Source organism: Chelmon rostratus, chromosome 21 (assembly GCF_017976325.1).
Source record: "Chelmon rostratus isolate fCheRos1 chromosome 21, fCheRos1.pri, whole genome shotgun sequence".
Lineage (NCBI taxonomy): Eukaryota > Metazoa > Chordata > Actinopteri > Chaetodontiformes > Chaetodontidae > Chelmon > Chelmon rostratus.
The window spans coordinates 11973218-11991324 of NC_055678.1; the positions used below are offsets into that span (position 1 = coordinate 11973218).

Here is an 18107-nt window from a genome sequence, read left to right on the forward strand (position 1 = left end):
TGTATAACTAAACATCATATTTTATAAGCAGTTTCTATTTCTTTATGCAAAAAAAGTAATTTGTAAAGTAACTAGTTGCTAAGTAGTAAAAAAGTACTATATTTCCCTCTGAAATGTAGTAGAATAGAAGTATAGAGTAGCATGAAAACAAATACTCAAGTACCTAAAATTTGTACTTACTGTAAACACAGTACTTGAGTAAATGTACTAACACAGTCACTAATGTTTTCAGTAGTTGTTACTCTGCCAGTAAGGATATACTATCAGCAGGCTTGTCACAGTTTATAACTTTAAAGCCGCTTTGCACTCAAAAAGGTGTTTTGCTCATTGTTACTTCACTTGGGTTTTTGTTTTTTCCCTGTGCAGAATGTATGTGCAGAGTTTGACACCAGTTTCCACATTCCTCTGCAGGAGGAGGAACGTTTCTCTGTGCTCACCTGAGTTTACCACACTCGCATTCATCATCACATACATGTCATCATTTTTGTGAGATCACCTTTGCGGGCTGTAGAGACTTTGTGTACAGTGAAGGACTCAGGCTGTCTGAGGGGAGGGGGCTTTGTGAGAGGAGCATCCTGGAAAGGCTCAGTCGCTCACAAGCGAGGATGGAGCAAGGTTCACCACTTTGTGAACACGTGATTGTATAAAGGATCTTACTACACGGGTTCAGGAACACTTTGTAAAACCGCTGTCTGTAAACACAATTCATTTGCAAATGTTTGCATTCTGTTTTATTTACATTTTACGCAGGAATCAGGGTCGTACTAAACGCAATTTGGAAACTTGAAGCCTCCAGTGAGCACTCACTGAGAAGTTGGTTTTCTATAAAGACAGAGGCAGTTTGTGTCCAGCAGTTCCCGGACTTTCGAAATCAACATCTGCTTTTTCATTGATTCTGGATTGGCCAATAAGACTACACCTAATTTCAAGAATTGTTCATGTGGAAAGTCAACTCTTTTCTGAATAAAAACATAATAGACATAAACTCATTCTGTCTTAAAACATGTCGGTAGGACGGCAGTGGACTTGGGGGGGTTGATAAAACATGATAAAGTGTCTTCATGCTGTGCAGCGCCATATCGGCTGCCCTAAACCTCCTGTGTGCTGGTGCTCCACTGCATGCAGCTGGTGTCCTTTTTATTTGTTCTGCCCCTGAGTCTGACAATGCTTTAGGGGATCTTTAAATAGGCTGCTTGGTTCCCTCAAAAATGTCAGTTTAATTGTACAACACCAGTTGTGGAAGAAGTATTCATCTCATTTACTTAAGCAACTGTGACAATATGAAAAAGCCAGTAAAATAAAAGCAGGTGAAAGATTATCAGCACAAAGTATTTTCAGGGAGAAGTGATTTAGTGTTAGTAATGGTATTTTCATGAAGAATCAAAGCAGCAGTGGCTGAGATATCCTGACTTTGTATGAGTCACACACAAAAAAAACACTGGATCTCACATTTCCACGAATGCAAGTTGATGCAGTCCATCAAAGGTTTGTTCTCTTCCACCGAAGACGGAATGCAACTGTTTCCACAGGCTGAATCCCAACGTGGAGTAAACTGACCCCCATGTCGTGGAGTGCCCCTTCAAAGTGAAGGCCAAATGGCTCCTTTCACAGTTTTATATTAGCAGATTTTAATGACTTTACATGCAGTTTGGGGGTTTCATCCGCAGTGTGCAAGATGCTGTTTGATTTATATAGGCTTTAAAATCTTAATCTGGAAAAGTAGAGCCTATAAATGTCAAATAGATGTGGTGGAAGTAGCAGAAAACTGAAGTACTCAAGCATAAACACCTCAAAACTGTATTTAAGTACTGTACTTGAGTAAATATACGACTACACTGTTCAACAGTGAGCTCATGGCAAATGCATAAACCATCTATTGTTTCCCTAGTGTCACAGGACAATGGCTAAACAACAAGGACAGTCTGCCTATGGCCTCTATAAAGCTGTTATTTATGACTTTATGAATCAATTATCAATGGAAGAATGCTTCAGGCCAGTTTTACAGTAATCCATTAAACACTCATTCACACACATCACCAAACCCCAGAAGTCATGTAACATCTGTATAACTATTAAATGTTGTTCATGCTTTCCAACTCAATTTCAATTATGGATATTCCAATGCGACTTCCTTTACCGATGGATGTCTGACTGCCGGTGGATTTATAAAAGGGAAATGATTTGTGTTATGCTGCCTCGGAGCATCTTCATATTTCTCATGCCCTTCACTTCACGGTCACAAATCAGGAGTTGAAGGAGGAAGAATAAACTCCATTCATCCCGCTCTATCAAGTCTCCCCCACCCACAGCAGCCAGGGTCAGAGTCCAACCTGCTGCACAGAGCTATCAGGAAACAACAAAAAGTCACTCAGTGAGCCACGCAGAGCACACGTCCCAGGCCGTTCACATGGGTTAGTGGTCCTGGTTCTGCTTAAATGTTTGGTTCCCACAGAATAAGTCTAATGCTGCAGGCCTTAGAGGGACAGAGCCAATTCCGCACTCTGGTTGTACGATTTTCTCAGCTGTAAACGTCTGTAAAACGAATACGTTTTATGAGGAGTTCTCAGGCATCAAGTCTTGGATAAAGTTTGCTGGCTCTGTAGAAACATGCAAATCCTCATGTAAGCTATAAAAGTGTGCATTTGGAAGTCTGTTTTCTTAAAAATACACTTAAAACATGACTCTGATAACAAAAACTTGGCTGTAATTGTCTATAGGACTCATTAATACGTGTTGGGGTCTGCATGGGGTGAAAAAAGAGGAGGCCAGCAAGAGATAGTGTGTGCAAGTGAAAGAGTCTAAGTTAAAGTTTAAGAAAGGCTTGTTTTGGATGATTGATATCATCTCAGAGCTTACTCAAATCAGCAGGTGTAACACACGCAGGCCCAGAGGAATCTGTCTCAGCTAGAGACGAAACGACAACAACATATAACACTAAGTGGTACAAGGTCAACAGGACCTTCAGACTGCAGTGGGAGAGGGGAGGGATGGATCAGAGACTATACTTTTGAGTCACTTCTGTGTCCTGCACCTTCAGTTTAGTATCGTTTAGTAGTTTAGTCTACAGGTAGAAAGGTTGAGCTTCTATTTTTCATGCAATTCAATTCAATGAGCAACAAATGGTGAAAATACATTAACAGGGCTAGAAAAGGGGAATAGTGCAAAGAAATATATTGTTATGCAATAGTGGTACGTAAATTTAGTGCACTTCAGTGTTGATATTTGGTACTTTTTTGAATATTTCCCTTCACTACAGTCACGGGTGAAATATTGTGATTTTTACTCCACTACATTTATTTAACAACTGTAGTCACTAGGTAGTTTAAATTTAAGATTTTATATAAAACAAATGTGCTGATCATGATGGACCTCGAACGCAAACTAGCTTAGCTAACTGTGGTACAGGGACTAAGAAGCTGTGCACTGTCCCTGTCAAATACAGACAAATAAAATGCAATGCGCTGTTATATAAAGCGTTAAACCAGTGATTTCTATCCTTTTTGGTTTGTGACACCTTACAAAAAAAGCTGTGCCTGGTTGGGGCCAGATGTCTGTGTGCAGTTTAGCCCACATTTCCCCTCTAGACTCATCAAATGGTTTCATTTCCAGTGAGTTTTCACAAAAAAGCAAAGATTAGATAAAATGCCATAAAAAATGAATGAAGATTTGTGTCCCAGAAGCTTTTCTTCTTTAATCATCTTACAGTGGGACCCCTCGGTTGGGAAACATTCGACTAAACTTAAATGTCTATGAAGCTGTTAAAAAGAGCTCTTCCAGCTGTAACAGTGACTTGTAATTTAACTAATGATACATCAGTATTAACACTTTAAGTGCATTTAGCTGATAATACCAGTACTGTAGCTCAGGTAGGAGTGTGAATGCAGGATTTATACTTGTAATAAAGTATGTTTACATTGTTGTATTGATACTTTTACTTCAATAAAGGATCTGCAAACTTCTTCCACCACTGAATTTAAATGAGTAAAATGAATTATGAGCAGTGCATGGAGAATATAGAGCACATTACAAAATAAATGCACAGAATTACATTTAGTGTCATGTTGATAGCAGAGGGAGTACATGTCTAAAGTCACACTTACCCATGCAAACATGTTTCTCCGTCACTGGCACGTACAGTATATCTTTACACGACCACTGACACAAGTTATGGAAGAGGAGGAAAAAAAAGGCAAACCGAGTCCCATTCCTTATCAACAAAGAACACTTTTATTCGTTCCATTTCTTTCAGGTTTTTTTTTTTTTTTGGTCAAATATTAGATGTGAGGTGGAGGAAAGTGCACTCAGGTGGAGAGGTGATGGTGCACAGGGCAGCAGGCAGGGGGCAGCAGATGAGTGAGGGAAGAGGAGGGACGTGGTTATTCGTAAGGAAGAAGGAAGTGAACAATGAAATGGTTTAAAGAGCAAAAACTTTGGAGTTGTTTTTTTGGCAATTCCTCAGCAAATCTTCAGCTTAATAAAACAGATCCCAATAAAACGACTGAACAAGTTTCTTATCAGTAGATGAAGCACCTTCAGCTTTGAGTTGAATAGATTTTTTTCTTTTTTCAAATGGGCAGTTCTTGTTTTAGCTTTTATATGTTTATTGTCATAAATGACACCAGACACCATTTCATGAATGCTGGAGCTTAATAAGCATTACTGCGCACATCTGAGAATATAAACTTTTTTGACCAATAACAAGTAGAATAAGCTGAATAAGATGTGTTTCTTCTCTCATGAGGCCAGTGTCTCTGCCACAATTCCAGGAATCTTTTCGCCACCCAAACCTGTGACAACCTCTCCATGTCTTTCATCCTCAGTCTTCCCCCACCCCCATCACAGGCTGTCAGCAAAGCTAAATATACCCATCGTCTCACACACATTCACGCAGCAAACCTCCAACATATATACTGTATGCATACTCACACACACACACACACACACACACACACACACACACACACACACACACACACACACACACACACACACACACACACACACACACACACACACACACACACACACACACACACACACACACACCCTGTGACACATCAGTAGTTTTACAAAAGGATCGAGCACAATCTAGCTCTCGCTCGCTCACACACACAGTGATTCAGTTAATGACGGCAAAAACAACACAATGTCAAGTCAAGGCAACGTGTACACACATACTGTTCATTGTTCACATTCTCACACAGAGATACAAAAGGCATGGGCAGAATTTCAAATAAAAAACAAATGCATGTAAATGCACAGACACACACATAAAGTGCACAAATGGAGGGAAACTCTGAGGAATGAAGACATACATGGTATGACTTCAAGAGTTTTGGTGCCAGCTGTGAGAGGGGGGGGGGGGAAGGAGATTTGATTTAAAAGAAAAAGAAGAAACATGTTCATTGACAAGCAGGTTATGATACAGTGGGGAAGGCAGACATGGAAGGAAGTAAATGGAGCATTTGATGCACATGATGGGACAGTTAACTCTAAAGCAGCTGGTTGTGTGTGCCATTCTGGGGAATATTACAGCAAGAAATGCAACCAAATCCAGAAAATGGGCATCAAACAAACATGTTAACACTCATTCACTCACACACACACACACACCCACAAACACATACCACCTAAACCCCAGAATTGATCAGAAACTCTTGATTAAAAAAAAAAGAAAAGGTCTGCAGTTTCCTGCCGCAGCTTATTTGTCCCATCTCGATCATTTCCTCCTTTTCTTCACACTAAAAGGCAATCCAGGTGAATAAAAAGAACATTTTATGATCATCAGGCATATCCCACCCAAATTCAAAATCAAGTAAAACCGTCAACAGAATAAAGCACAAACTGGTCGACAACAACAAAAGGATTTAAAACAACTAAGGCAGCTGATGAGGATGAAAATCTGAGATTCTACTAAGAGAAACAAAAGCAGCAGTGGAAACAACAGAGGCACAAAAATAAAGGTGTGATGGCGAGAAAAAAAAAAGAGACACAGTCAGCTAGAATGGCTTCCAAACATAAACCCCTTTCCCCACCTCTCTAGAACAATCTACTGGCAGCCCCCCCCCCGCTTCACAAGGGGCACCTCTCTGTGTCCACTAGTCCACTTTTGGCACAGACGGCCCCCGACACATGCTGGACCGGAGCATATTATGATGGCCTGGCAAAGGGATTTGGTGCCATCTATTGTCAGCCACGGCAAACTGCCATTTGTGCAGAGACAAGTGTGTCGGACTTCCAAGAGGCCAGTGAGAGTCAAATCATGGGTTCAGGGGATCAATTTCAGAAGTACCTGAGAGTCGAAAGAAACAGTATGCATCCCATTTGGAAGTCAATAAACTGGGTTTGCTGCGGGAGAATACAAAACTTTTTCCTTCATCCTGTTTTGCTGCTATAACAAATGACACAAGAACCGTAGAACACACGTCAGTACAAGGCAAAGTTAAGTAGAGCAAGCATCAGTTGCGATACTTCTAAAACAAGAGAGAAATTACCCCCAGATGAATAGAAAAAGAGATTAAAACAAGAAAAATGTAAACAAAGTCTACTTTGATGGAAGTCATTGTGGTGTCATGCATGTCATCTGGGAGGCTGAGCTACTTCCGTGTTCGGGTGCCCTGATTGGAGAGGTGCGAGGGTGTAGGCGTGGTGATGAGGCGATGAGCTCCTCCTACTCGACTTTTACACCCATCTTCTCTGTGTTTAGCAGGTAGAGGCTGTCGTCTATCAGGAAACTGGAAGGAGAGTGAATTCATCTCAATTATTATATTCATCCACACGGATGGAAAGCTATGAAACAACGGCGGTAGGCGAGCGGACCCACCTGTAGAACAGGAAGTGGACAGGTATGGTGCTGAGGTGCCACACGGCGTGAGCATCTAGGATCCAGAGCATTGGGGGGAAGTCCAGCAGCTCCAGCAGGGCTAGACCATGAAGCATCAGCACCACCAAGCCGCACTTCCACCAGTATGGCAGGGTCCGCCGGTTCTGCCAGCACCAGCACAGCCACCACAGGAGGTTCACCATGCCTTTAAAGACAATCATCGTTAGACAGCACATCACTTCCTAGAAATGTAGTTGTTATATTCTGGAAGTTGTTGTAAGACTTGTTCTGTAGACTGAATACAATGTGAAAACTAGTTAAGAGAAAGTGCTGAAAGTAACACAACTATAAAAAAAAAACAACTTTGGTTGTGACCAACCAAATATGATCTTAAATGTGAGCATTTTCCGTACCGATGGAGGCGTTAGCAGCCATGTTGTAGCCGTAGTCGAAACTGACAAAGGTCAAGTAGGACACATGAGAGGTAAAGGCCAAGATGAGCAGGACTCCCACCATGCTGGACACCCCAGGTCGCCTCAGGCCCAGTGTCCTGAGGAAGGGGGGGGGGGGGGGCAGTGCGAACAGAAACAACAGATACATTTCAATTCTCCTGCAAACATATTTCCATCTTCTATCGTAGGACAAACTATAACATTTGGAACACCTTTTTTAGAGCTCACCTGACACAGCACAGGTAGATCGAGTACAGAACGACAGCTGTCGCACAGAAATAGTCCATTTTCTGAAAGAGATCAACACATGCAGACAAAAACAGATTTACTGAGGACAGAAATCAACATCAAGATCGCGGGACGAGTACTTGTGCCCGTTGAATGTTACAGAAAATATACCGCACGCAGCTGGAGGGCTCGTCAGTAATGGCATTAGGATGTTACTGATTAGCTAAGCTCCTTAACCAATAAACAGAAAAAGACTCATCTCAGGAGGTGGTCTGGCAGATGGGAAGATATTTTAGCAGTTCTGAACTTCACCTATAATAAAGCTGGAACAGGTGGTGTTTTGTTTTGTTTCTTTTTATTAACACTGAATCAACTGACTGTCTGTAATGTGAAAAGGCTGCTTCTAGCTGTGCCCATTGTTTCAGCGATCAGCTGCTGTCAGCTCACAACTGATCACATCTTTCTCAGGAACATGATGGTCATAAAACTCAACAAGCCAATGATTTTGCATTTCCTTTTTTTTTTTCCTGGAGGCCAGCAGACAAAAATCCCTTGATGCCACTTCACAAGTATCTAGACCCGGGTTTCCATAATCAGGTAACTACTCTTTTTTACAGATATCTGATGGCGTCCCACATATTAAAGTCTCTATGTCTCTCACATTTATGTCCAGTGAAACTAATTCCTGAATTAGACGTGACAATATTCTGGCTCTGCACTGCAGCTGGCTTCACTGCTGCTGGCTGTGCTCGCTCAAGACAAGACCAGTTTCAAAAACGGTTGTCTCTATTAGTTACTTGCGCTCAAAAAAGGGAAAACAGAGTCTTTAACAGACAAATATTTGACTTCAATTTGACACGTGGACCAGCACCAGCTTACCTCAGTAAGATACGTGTCCCGGGTGTGAAACACTGTGGACCAGAACCAGGCATTTAGAGACACCTAAAGAAAGACAGGCTCTCGTTAAATAAGTCTGGTAAAACTGCCATGACACAAGCGTAAAGACACAGCAGTATTGGTGCATTTCTTTGCCTAATTCGTTCCTTTTCTTCATCTCACTCCGACAGACCCAGGATTCGACTCACCAGAGAGAAGGCGTTGATGGTGTGGTACATGGGGCTCTGGCGTGGCACCGTGCTCCGATAGCGCAGCAGCATGAGAAGGCATGCCAGGCCGTTAAGCAGAGAGGCCAGGGCGGAAGCTGGCTCCTCAAAACACAGGAAGCGCGCAAATGGCCACTATGCAAAATAAAATACACCACTCAGAATTTCAGAATATTTGACTCAAATAAGAAACCAACGCTGGAGCATGTTTTCTTTCATTCTAATATAATCTCTTGATTAAATTGAACAGATTATGTCACTACTTTGGAGGAGAGAACCCAGCATCCTCGCCGATACAGAATAACTCCAGGTGAGATTTTGTGATGAAGCTCGGTCTTGGTCTCCATAAGAAGCACAAACCTTGCCATGGAACTGCGGGACCCTGTACCCCTCGGCCTGGTAAAGCCCCACGGTGGTCCACATGCACTGATAGCGACAGTCATCACGACATGTCCAACCTGGAACAAAGGAACAGAGAGAGGAGCTGAGGACATGAGCAGAGGCCGACACAGGTCAAAGGTCAAATTCAGTTTGCCTTTAAGGTAATCAGTACAAATATTCACATCTGGGAAGTGTTTTGACTAACTGTACAGAGCTAAAACAATTAGACAAAAATAGACAAGTGAGAAAAATAATTAGAGAAATGGAATTTCTAATGTGCCATTTTTCTGTTTCATATCAGTTTAAACAGAATATTTTAGACCGCTGCTGTTGGTAGATCAAAACAAGGCATCTGAAGATGTCTCCTCTGTGCTTTGGGGAATTTAAATGTGCTGTTTGCACTTTTTCCGCTTCTCTGGACCCCACGTTTAGTCAACTATTAGGAAATAACGGGCAGCTTAATCAACAGAGTTAATGGCAGCCCTAAAATGTGCTCTCCTCAGCTGCAGCTGGAGAGAGGGGGACACTGCTGCTGGGTTTCTCCTCTCTGGCTGGATGAACCTGTATCGACCCCTTTAAATTGGCGATTAGATGGTAAGCTGTTGTGTTTTCAAATCTCACACCATGCACTTGTAAATGATGGACCCAGGGTGGAGTTACAATAGGCCTTTTGTGACACTTTGCTCACCCGGAAAAACTGGCTTTCGACTTTCAAGGTTGTTTCAGCGCGTGAAACAGTTTCACCTTCCATGAAACATCAAAAGTTAGGAAATATACCGAGCAAAAAGTCACACTGCAGCCATGACAGCCTGTAAAAAAGCAGCTTCTGAATGGTAACTATTAGCAAAGACAGTCAAATGACATATTCAGCAAATGCTCCAACACAGCCAGATATGATATTGCTAAGTGGGCATACTGTTGAGAAATGTAGCTACAGACTGCTAGCAAGCTAAGTTAGCTTAACTTACCTGACAACGACAACTCACCTGTCAGCGCCATGTACTGCGGCTGGGCAGACTGAAAGCCCCGCAGCCGAGCTCCGGTGCAGTTGGTCCGGACACACTGCTTAACACAGTCGCGGTAAACCGGCTCCTTGTCGCCTTGAGAGGACTGTACAGTGGTCACCGACACCAGGAGCAGGACGACAGTGGCAACAGCGGGGAGTCTGACAGATGTGCAGCGGGGTAACGCTGAGGCCATGGTGGTGGGTCTCGGCCCGGCAGAGCTCACAAAGGCACGGCGGGAGGACAGCGGCATCGATGGCTTCCACATCCGACGGTCCACATTACCAGACAGCCATTGCTAGTTTGCGGCGACAGACCGGGCCTGAAATGTTTTACGATTACAGTAGTATAAGTCCACTGTTCCCCTGCTCTCTGGTCAAGTTTCACACTCACGCAACGTTTCCGGCAGTCCCTACCAAAATAAAACAGTAACTGGTGGACGTTTGAGCAAGCTTTTGTTTTGTGTGATAAAACATCGAATTACGGATATGGTATCGCCTTTGTGCGGTATGAAATTTTAGTTTCAAGAATTTTAGTTTAGTTTTGTTTGCCTCGCTGTTTGGTAAATTCAGTAGAGGCTATGTAAAGAAAATATTGGTAGCTTTTATTTTGAAAGCAGAACGTCTTGGTAGTGTAGTTTTACTTCCTATTTCGATGTGCGTCACGGTGTCACGTGATTCATTGATCTATTGATTTTTGTACCTTAAATATATAGATTTTATGGTTGCTCGACGTAATTTTTCGCTTATAACAACAACACTAGTACTACTACTGCTACTAAAACTGATAATAATAACAATAACAACAATAATAATAATTATTAAATGGTTATGTTATTTGCGAAATTAAATGAACTATAATAACTAACTATAATAACAAACAATAAGATAATAAAACACAGACATATAAAAACAACACATAACAATGAGTTAATATCAGCACATGCTGATATATAATAGATATGATGTCACATAAAAAAAGTACTTTACTATATTGTCTAGCAAAACAAACTGTTTTCTAAATGCCTCCCTTACTGGTCTTGGACTAGATGAATAATGTAACATTAACAGGTGTCTTTGCTATTGTGGAAAATGGCTCTTGCTTTGAATATGCAATTCTTTACACAGTGTCTAACTCATCACACACATTCATCACCAGTCACTTTCCACAGCCTGTCCATCACTGTTTTGCAAATTGTAGATGAAGACGTCTTTTAGGCAAATTAAGTGGTGACTACTGACAGATGTCAAACAGTATTTCCTTTATTGTTTAAGCAACAGACTGCTGCATCAGCCTGGTGAATAAAACACATCATGTATTTATCAGATGATCATATTACATGTTTGTTTTAACTGTATACATGTACTGATATAAGCAACCTCCCTCACAACTGATGTTCTTTCAGGAAACAGGTTTAAGACTAAAAATAAAGACAGCAGAGAGAAATATATCACAGCATTAACTTCCTTGATTTTAATCCACACAGTTTCAATACAAACAGCAGTTACATTTAACTTTTGTTTAGTTGAGCACATTGGTTTAAAAGGCAGACAGATTTTGACCTTAGAGTGTCTTCAACGGAAATAGCGTGATTACATCTTTTATACGCTATACAGACAACACGAGATACAAGAGTTTGTGGTGTATTTGTTCATTCACACCTGCGTATATTACAGCAGCAAATCTGAAAATCCAGCAGTTCTCCCTCTGCAACAGTTTTTAAAAAAATGGTCTTCTTATCTTACATGTGTTTGTGACCCTCAGTTATCAACCTATCTGCAAAGCATTGGATTACTACACAGCAGTTAGCTAAAATAAACATGGTGATATAAGCATTATTACACTCTCTCACAGAACGTCAGCTGATAAAAACTGAAAAGACAAAGCAGAGGTTGCATGAGGTTCATTTCAGCTTCCAACACTTCAGCCAGTTGAGTTTTCCCACATTGTACAAATGCAGGAGAAGTGAAAGTGCATGTGCTACCACAGTGATGCGCATCACTAGAATCACCACAAGACAATGAAGGCTATTTTCAGTCAAGCTCAGAAACTGGATCACCAACACAGCAATTACTGGAGGAAGATAGGAAATAAAGGTAATAACAAGGTTACTGATGATGACCTGCAGGGCTTTCTTCTTCTGGGGGTGGATGTCTCTTCCTCCAGGGCTTGATCTCTTCAGGGTCCTGAGGATGGAGAAGTCACAAAATCCAATAACAGGGAGAGTTCAAGCAAAAAATAAGATAAGGATGGGGTTGTTCAAAACATCACCACTTACAGTGGCAAAATAACATCCATAAATAATGGTCACAGTCCAGACACCAACAGCCATCAGGACCCTGGGAGTCAGACCCTTTTTTGCCCGATATGTAACTGGATGAACCACAGCCAGGTAACAGTCCAGACAGATACAGCTTATAAAGAGAGGCCTCCCACACAAATTGAATGAATACAAGAAGGAAATAAATCTTTCAAACACGTTTTTATGATTGTATATAAAGTTATACAACTCTGGCCGAAGAAAGAGCAAATAAACCCCATCCATGACAGTGAGATTTAACACGAAGACATCAATTGGGGAGAACGGGGTTCCATTTCTTCCTTTCTGAAACAAGTCCAAAAGTATGGCAACAGCTCCAGGAAACCCAAAAATGAAGGAAAGTATAGTGATGCATGCCCAAATAATTTCTTCCTCTTCCTCTTGACAGGGCAGAGTGGTATCAGCTGTTGCATTGTGGTAGTCAGTGCTATTACTTAACCAAGACATTCAGACTTGTGGAGTCGTTGTTCTTTCACAGACTTATTAATCAACCGAACAGCTGACGACAGCGAATGAAACAGTCGACCTCTCACTGTAAGTAAAGCCCACATATGACCTGCAGCGTTGGAGAAAGATGTCTTGATTTGAATAATTTAGGTGCAGTGGTGAATGTGACAAACCACCATGGTCTGTCACATCTCTCCACATACATCAGTTTTCCAGTCAGATTTGAATTAGTTTTACTGTAAAATGAGGACGTGACATTACATAGCATATCACTCCTCTGTTCTACAAGTCAAAGAAGTAAATCCTGCATCTGATGTGATTTTTTTTTTTTTTTTTATGTGTCCAGCCACAATATCATATGATGAACATGACAGAAACAGAAACATGTCGAAAGCCAGGTGATATTATGTTGATTGTTGAATGGCAGTATTTCACACAGTCATGTTTCCATCATTTTTGGGGACAATAAATTGACTTACATTAATTTTCTGGAGATTTAAAATATCCATAACCACGACCCCCCTAACCATGACCCTATAACTCTAACCTTAACCCAAGTCCTCACCCTGAAATTTAATGATTTACATTATGAAGGCTTGTGTTTTGTGCCCGGAAGGAAGGCGAGTCTCACACACACACACACACACACACACACACACACACACACACACACAGTATGGTACAGTACAAAATCAACTTTGGACCATGAAATCTGTGCAGTATGTGCAAATGTAGCATAATGCAGCATATGGAGTATTCCTGACTTACATGCAAAAGTCAAACACTTTATGTAGCATAATGTATCATATTTCATTATTCTCAACTATATGTTTATTTTTTATTTAACTTCCTCTAACTTTTAGCTTTCTTGTTTCACTGCTGTGTATGACTAAGTCAAATTCCTGTGTACATCGTACATTTGGTGCAAAGTGATTGTAATTCTGATTATTTATCTAATACTGGTCATTTTGGTCCTCCATACGAGGCATGCTCGCTTTCATGCTTTCACACCACGTCCGTGCAGTGGGAGAGATGACCTGAGCAGAAGATGTTGTGTCTGAATCCAGCAACCCTTAATTCACAGGGCGGCTCTTCGCGAAACACTGGAAATACTACAGTTTCAGAATCCCAACTATAATTTATGAGTTGAAATCAGATTGTAATCAGCATGAACACGCAGACACGCTGTACAGAAAACCTTGTCACAACTTTAAATCTTGCAATCACTAGATCAAACATTAATGTTTGTACTAGTCTCTGCAGCACTCACAGTATGAATTTGATACGTTGTCACATGGTGCTCCAGTAATGGCCCAGGACTTATTTGTCTGTAATCCAATCCATCTGCGTGTTATATTGTTAGGTGTGTCCATGATTTTTCTCCTCTTGTCCTGCACATTTGGAGTCATGGGTTGATACTGCATGGAGAAATCTTTCAATTTTGTAATAACTTTACTGCAGTTCAGCAGGACATATTTAATAGATTTTAGCCTTTGGCATTATGATGATGATTAAATAAATCCCATCATCCAAAGCTTGATTAAGCTTACCATATGCATATTACAGTCAGTGCAGTCAGTGCTCTACAGGCCTGCCCACAGTCAACCAGCAGCGCTGTCACCCACACCCCCACTTAAACCAACAGACACAGTGTCATACGAAAGATAGTGGATTTTATTTGTACTTCTTTATTAGTTACAGATACAGTCACAACAACAGGAGAGAAACAGCAGCGAGAGGGAGGAAGAAGAGTCAAAAACAAAGATGTTTTACTTTTGTTTATTTCATCCCTGCCTCCCACTCACCATCTTTCACCATCTCTTTCTCCATTTACAAGATTCTTTTTAAAAAAAATCCCACTTTCCTATTTTTCCTGCAACTTTTCCTTTTGTACTTGTGTTTAAAAGGAGAGACAGATTAAAAAGAGAGGGGTAGACAAACTATTATAGTACCGTACTCCCACTCTTTTACTGTGCACTCCTCCCTTATGCAAACAAAGGGACAAATCCATTAAACACTGTGTCAGGTTGAGACTAACAGACCACGTGGGTCAGACTGCTTACTTGTTACAAGCAAGTACTGTGCTTGCACCACAGCACCCAAGAGACACTGTTGACAGACTGCTGTATACACTGGACTGCATAAGCATACACGCTGCACGTAGGTATGATGCATGCACTGTTGGCCTCAACACGGAAGGACGGAGTGAGTAATGGGAGGAAAAGGAGGAGGAACAACAGGCAGGGACAGAGATAGAGAAAGTGTTTCAGTGCCACAAGATTATTTTTATTGAAAATAATCCCATGTTCCCCTGTTGGTACTCACACACAAACACCCCCACAGCCATCAGTCCTCTCACTGAGTATCTCAATAAAGGAGGCAAGTCTTTTTATAGTGAGCTGGCAAGTGGAAAGAGCGGGCCGGGGCGCGAAAGTGTGCAAGGAAGCCACGGCGTTGGAGAAGGGGGAGTGAGTCGATGGTGCGGCAAGTGTGGGTTTGGACGGAGGTAGACATCTCAAGAGAGGGGGATTTACTCCTCCTTCTCCTCTCCGTGTGTGATGACGTAGCAGATGTTCTTGTAGTCCACATTGCCAGCCACATCAGGGGGGAAAGCAGCCCACAGGTTGGTCATCTGCAGAGGAGGGATAAAAGAAATGGCTTACAACCCTGAACGCCTTGTGACAGACTGTGAATGTGAGTGAGACAGAGAGTAAGCGGCTCACCTCCTCAGCGGTGAACCTGTCGCACTGGGTGGTCAGGAGCTCTTCAAGGCTGGAGAGGGTAGATGGAGAAAAATCAGAAAGTCTGTCTTGAGGCAAGAATGTGCCACAAAGAGCTCAGACTGTTGTGACAAGTTAGACGAAAAAGCCCTTACAATTCCTTCTTGATGGCGCCAGTGCCCTCGGGGTCCAGGACCTTGAAAGCGCTCACGATAACGTCCTCGGGATCAGCACCTATGAGAGTAAGAGCAGCCAATTAGTCTCAATTATAAAGGTTAAAAAAAGGGAGTTAAGAATATAAATGTATTGCTTAAACTTCTAAACAATGTCTGAAATAAGACTCAAAAGCAAACAGTGTGAGTCTGTGTCAACGCACCCTTCAGCTTCTCGCCGAACATGGTCAGGAAGACGGTGAAGTTGATGGGGCCGCTGGCCTCCTTCACCATGGCCTCCAGCTCCTCATTCTTCACATTCAGTTGGCCCATGGTGGCCAGCACGTCCCTCAGGTCGTCCTTGCTGATGATGCCATCTCTGTTCTGGTCGATGATTGTGAAAGCCTGCCGGGGGGACAGTTCGGCAAGAGAGGAGAGGTCAGTCGGCAGATAATATAATGAAATTGAACTTCATTTGTTGCTCTGGTTGAAATTCAGAAGCCCTCAAACTATAAACAACATACAACTAATTAAAAGAGAGAAAACTAAGAGCCTCAAGTTTCTCACAAGTCCTTGTCATAAGACTCGCTTAAGATAATTATTTGCGTGAGGGAGTCTGCTGACATCAACTTGTAAATGCGGAGCTGTTTTCCACCTCTCTTTCCACATAGCTGGGCGTAGCACCCACTGAAACCAAAGATGGCATTGCAAACCTTTTGGGACTTGGCAGCTGGTCGGCCACTTGTCTTTCTAAGGTGTTAAAATGGTCTCGGAATGTCAGACAAGCCCCTTGCGACATTTAAGGAGAAGGTATTGAATTCAGCTGTCACCCCACCTCCCCCGTTTTTTTCCGCCTTGTGACTGAATCTTCTGACCCTGTCCCCAATGTTATTTCACCCTCTAAAGGGTCAGCTACGCCAACGTCGCCATTGTATTCTCTTTTCTTTATACCTGTATACTGTTCTCCTTTCCCTTCCTCAATCGTAGACTCAACTTTAGGTGCAGAGACCTCTAAATCTGTCTTGTTCTTTCTACCTTGAGCCCGTCTTTCCTGCTTTGATTAATGTCACAGCGCACCAGCTGCTGGGAGGCATTCCTACGGGGTCACAAAGCGAGCGTTTTGAGTCTTTGAGGGGGATTACTGAGCTCACCCGGGGGAGAGGTAGCTGCTGTCATCAGAAAACCCTGATTTACTGTCCTGTTGTGCTGATGAGGACATTTTTGCTGTCATGCAGTCAGACTGATCATGTCTATATCATCATGTTACTGCTAAGGTCAAATGATTCACGGAGTCAGACCACGGTAATATGAGCGCCTTTTCTCAGACGGCCTTAATTTGTTCCACTACGGGACGTCGGCCCTGAAGTGTGCGAGATGTGATGAAGAAAACTTTACCTCCTTGTACTCCTGGATCTGGCTCTGCTCAAACATGGAGAACACATTGGAGGATCCACCCTCACCCTGCTGCTGCCTCCTCTTGGCCTTCTTGGGTGCCTGTGAAATGATGGAAGATGGAAGGTGAGATAAACTGGAAATTGACAAAACATCAACCATACAGACTTGACTATAAAGACACAGGGATCCTGGCTAACTCAAAGACTGTCAAGGATGCCCTTTGTGAGGTCAAAAAGAAGTCCTAAATTGCTTGTTTCTGTAACTTCTATATCAATATTGTGGCAAAAATGAATACAAGAATGCTCCAAAAAGCTCAATTAAATCACAGTATCTAGCGCCTTTTGCCAAATTACCTATTTTGTTTCTATTACCCAATTTAATGGGTAAAGTACTACGCAATTGCTTTGGGAACTGCAATGATAAGCCAGTGATCCCAAAACATTTCCAGTGTTTCATCATGGTTAAGCTTTGAGATGTTAGCCAAACTTGAGCTCAAGCCATCAGATAAGAATTAAAACTGGGTCCAGATGCACAGTTTGGTAGGCTCTGCTCAAGGCACTCCTGCAATTCTGCTTCAAGGGCTGTTGGTAATCCAGAAAGCAAATGTCTCAGTGATGCTTTCATCTCATCAGCTTAATGTCGAGAAGCTCCGACATCCCTAGGGACCTCCGAGGAACATGGCCACACTCACCATCTCTCAAGTTTGTGGGGTTGTTGTTGGTCAAGAAGAGAAGCCTACGCCAAAGCCGATGTGACTGACATGTAAGCGCTGGACCCTTGGGGCCTTATATACTAGCCCACATGGGGCTAACTTTAGCCACACCATCAGGTTTGGCAGGGAAACAGAGCATAGGGAAAATAAGAGAAAGAGGGAGGAGCGAGAAGGTGGAGGGTCGGATCGGCTTACCGATGCTCCAAAATAGGCCCCTGGAGTCTTGGAATGAGGTGAATTCAATGCCAACACACAAGCCTCACTTTGGTGCCATCTGTGGACTAATATGGCAAAACTGACAGACAGGGAATGCTGCTGGACAACTGAACTGCCTCCCTACCCTTCTTCTTCATCTTCTTCTTCTTTGTCT

At 42.3% G+C, this 18107-nt stretch overlaps 2 protein-coding genes across 2 annotated transcripts; both read right to left on the reverse strand.

Annotated features, from left to right (window-relative positions):
• Window positions 1–5161: 5161 nt before the first annotated feature.
• On the reverse strand, window positions 5162–10372 carry pgap3 (post-GPI attachment to proteins phospholipase 3). Its single transcript, XM_041962579.1, has 8 exons — window positions 9974–10372; window positions 8967–9064; window positions 8589–8741; window positions 8383–8445; window positions 7504–7565; window positions 7237–7373; window positions 6824–7028; window positions 5162–6734 (listed from the first exon to the last, which is right to left on the reverse strand). The coding sequence occupies exons 1-8, from the start codon at window positions 10257–10259 to the stop codon at window positions 6671–6673; spliced, it is 1068 nt and encodes a 355-aa protein (XP_041818513.1). The 5' UTR covers window positions 10260–10372; the 3' UTR covers window positions 5162–6670.
• A 4088-nt stretch (window positions 10373–14460) lies between these two features.
• On the reverse strand, window positions 14461–17776 carry mylpfb (myosin light chain, phosphorylatable, fast skeletal muscle b). Its single transcript, XM_041962055.1, has 6 exons — window positions 17717–17776; window positions 17026–17124; window positions 15855–16035; window positions 15634–15712; window positions 15482–15530; window positions 14461–15390 (listed from the first exon to the last, which is right to left on the reverse strand). The coding sequence occupies exons 1-6, from the start codon at window positions 17717–17719 to the stop codon at window positions 15289–15291; spliced, it is 513 nt and encodes a 170-aa protein (XP_041817989.1). The 5' UTR covers window positions 17720–17776; the 3' UTR covers window positions 14461–15288.
• Window positions 17777–18107: the final 331 nt, after the last annotated feature.

Coding starts and splice junctions, on each gene's coding strand:
- pgap3 (XM_041962579.1), bottom strand. CDS start 10,259: ATGTGGAAGCCATCGATGCCGCTGTCCTCCCGCCGTGCCTTTGTGAGC. Junction 8,446..8,588: donor CCATCAACGCCTTCTCTCTG/GTGAGTCGAATC, acceptor GTCTTTCTTTAG/GTGTCTCTAAATGCCTGGTT. Junction 7,029..7,236: donor GGCTGCTAACGCCTCCATCG/GTACGGAAAATG, acceptor TTGTCTTTAAAG/GCATGGTGAACCTCCTGTGG.
- mylpfb (XM_041962055.1), bottom strand. Junction 16,036..17,025: donor AGATCCAGGAGTACAAGGAG/GTAAAGTTTTCT, acceptor TCCCCCCGGCAG/GCTTTCACAATCATCGACCA. Junction 15,391..15,481: donor ACAGGTTCACCGCTGAGGAG/GTGAGCCGCTTA, acceptor CCTCCTCTGCAG/ATGACCAACCTGTGGGCTGC.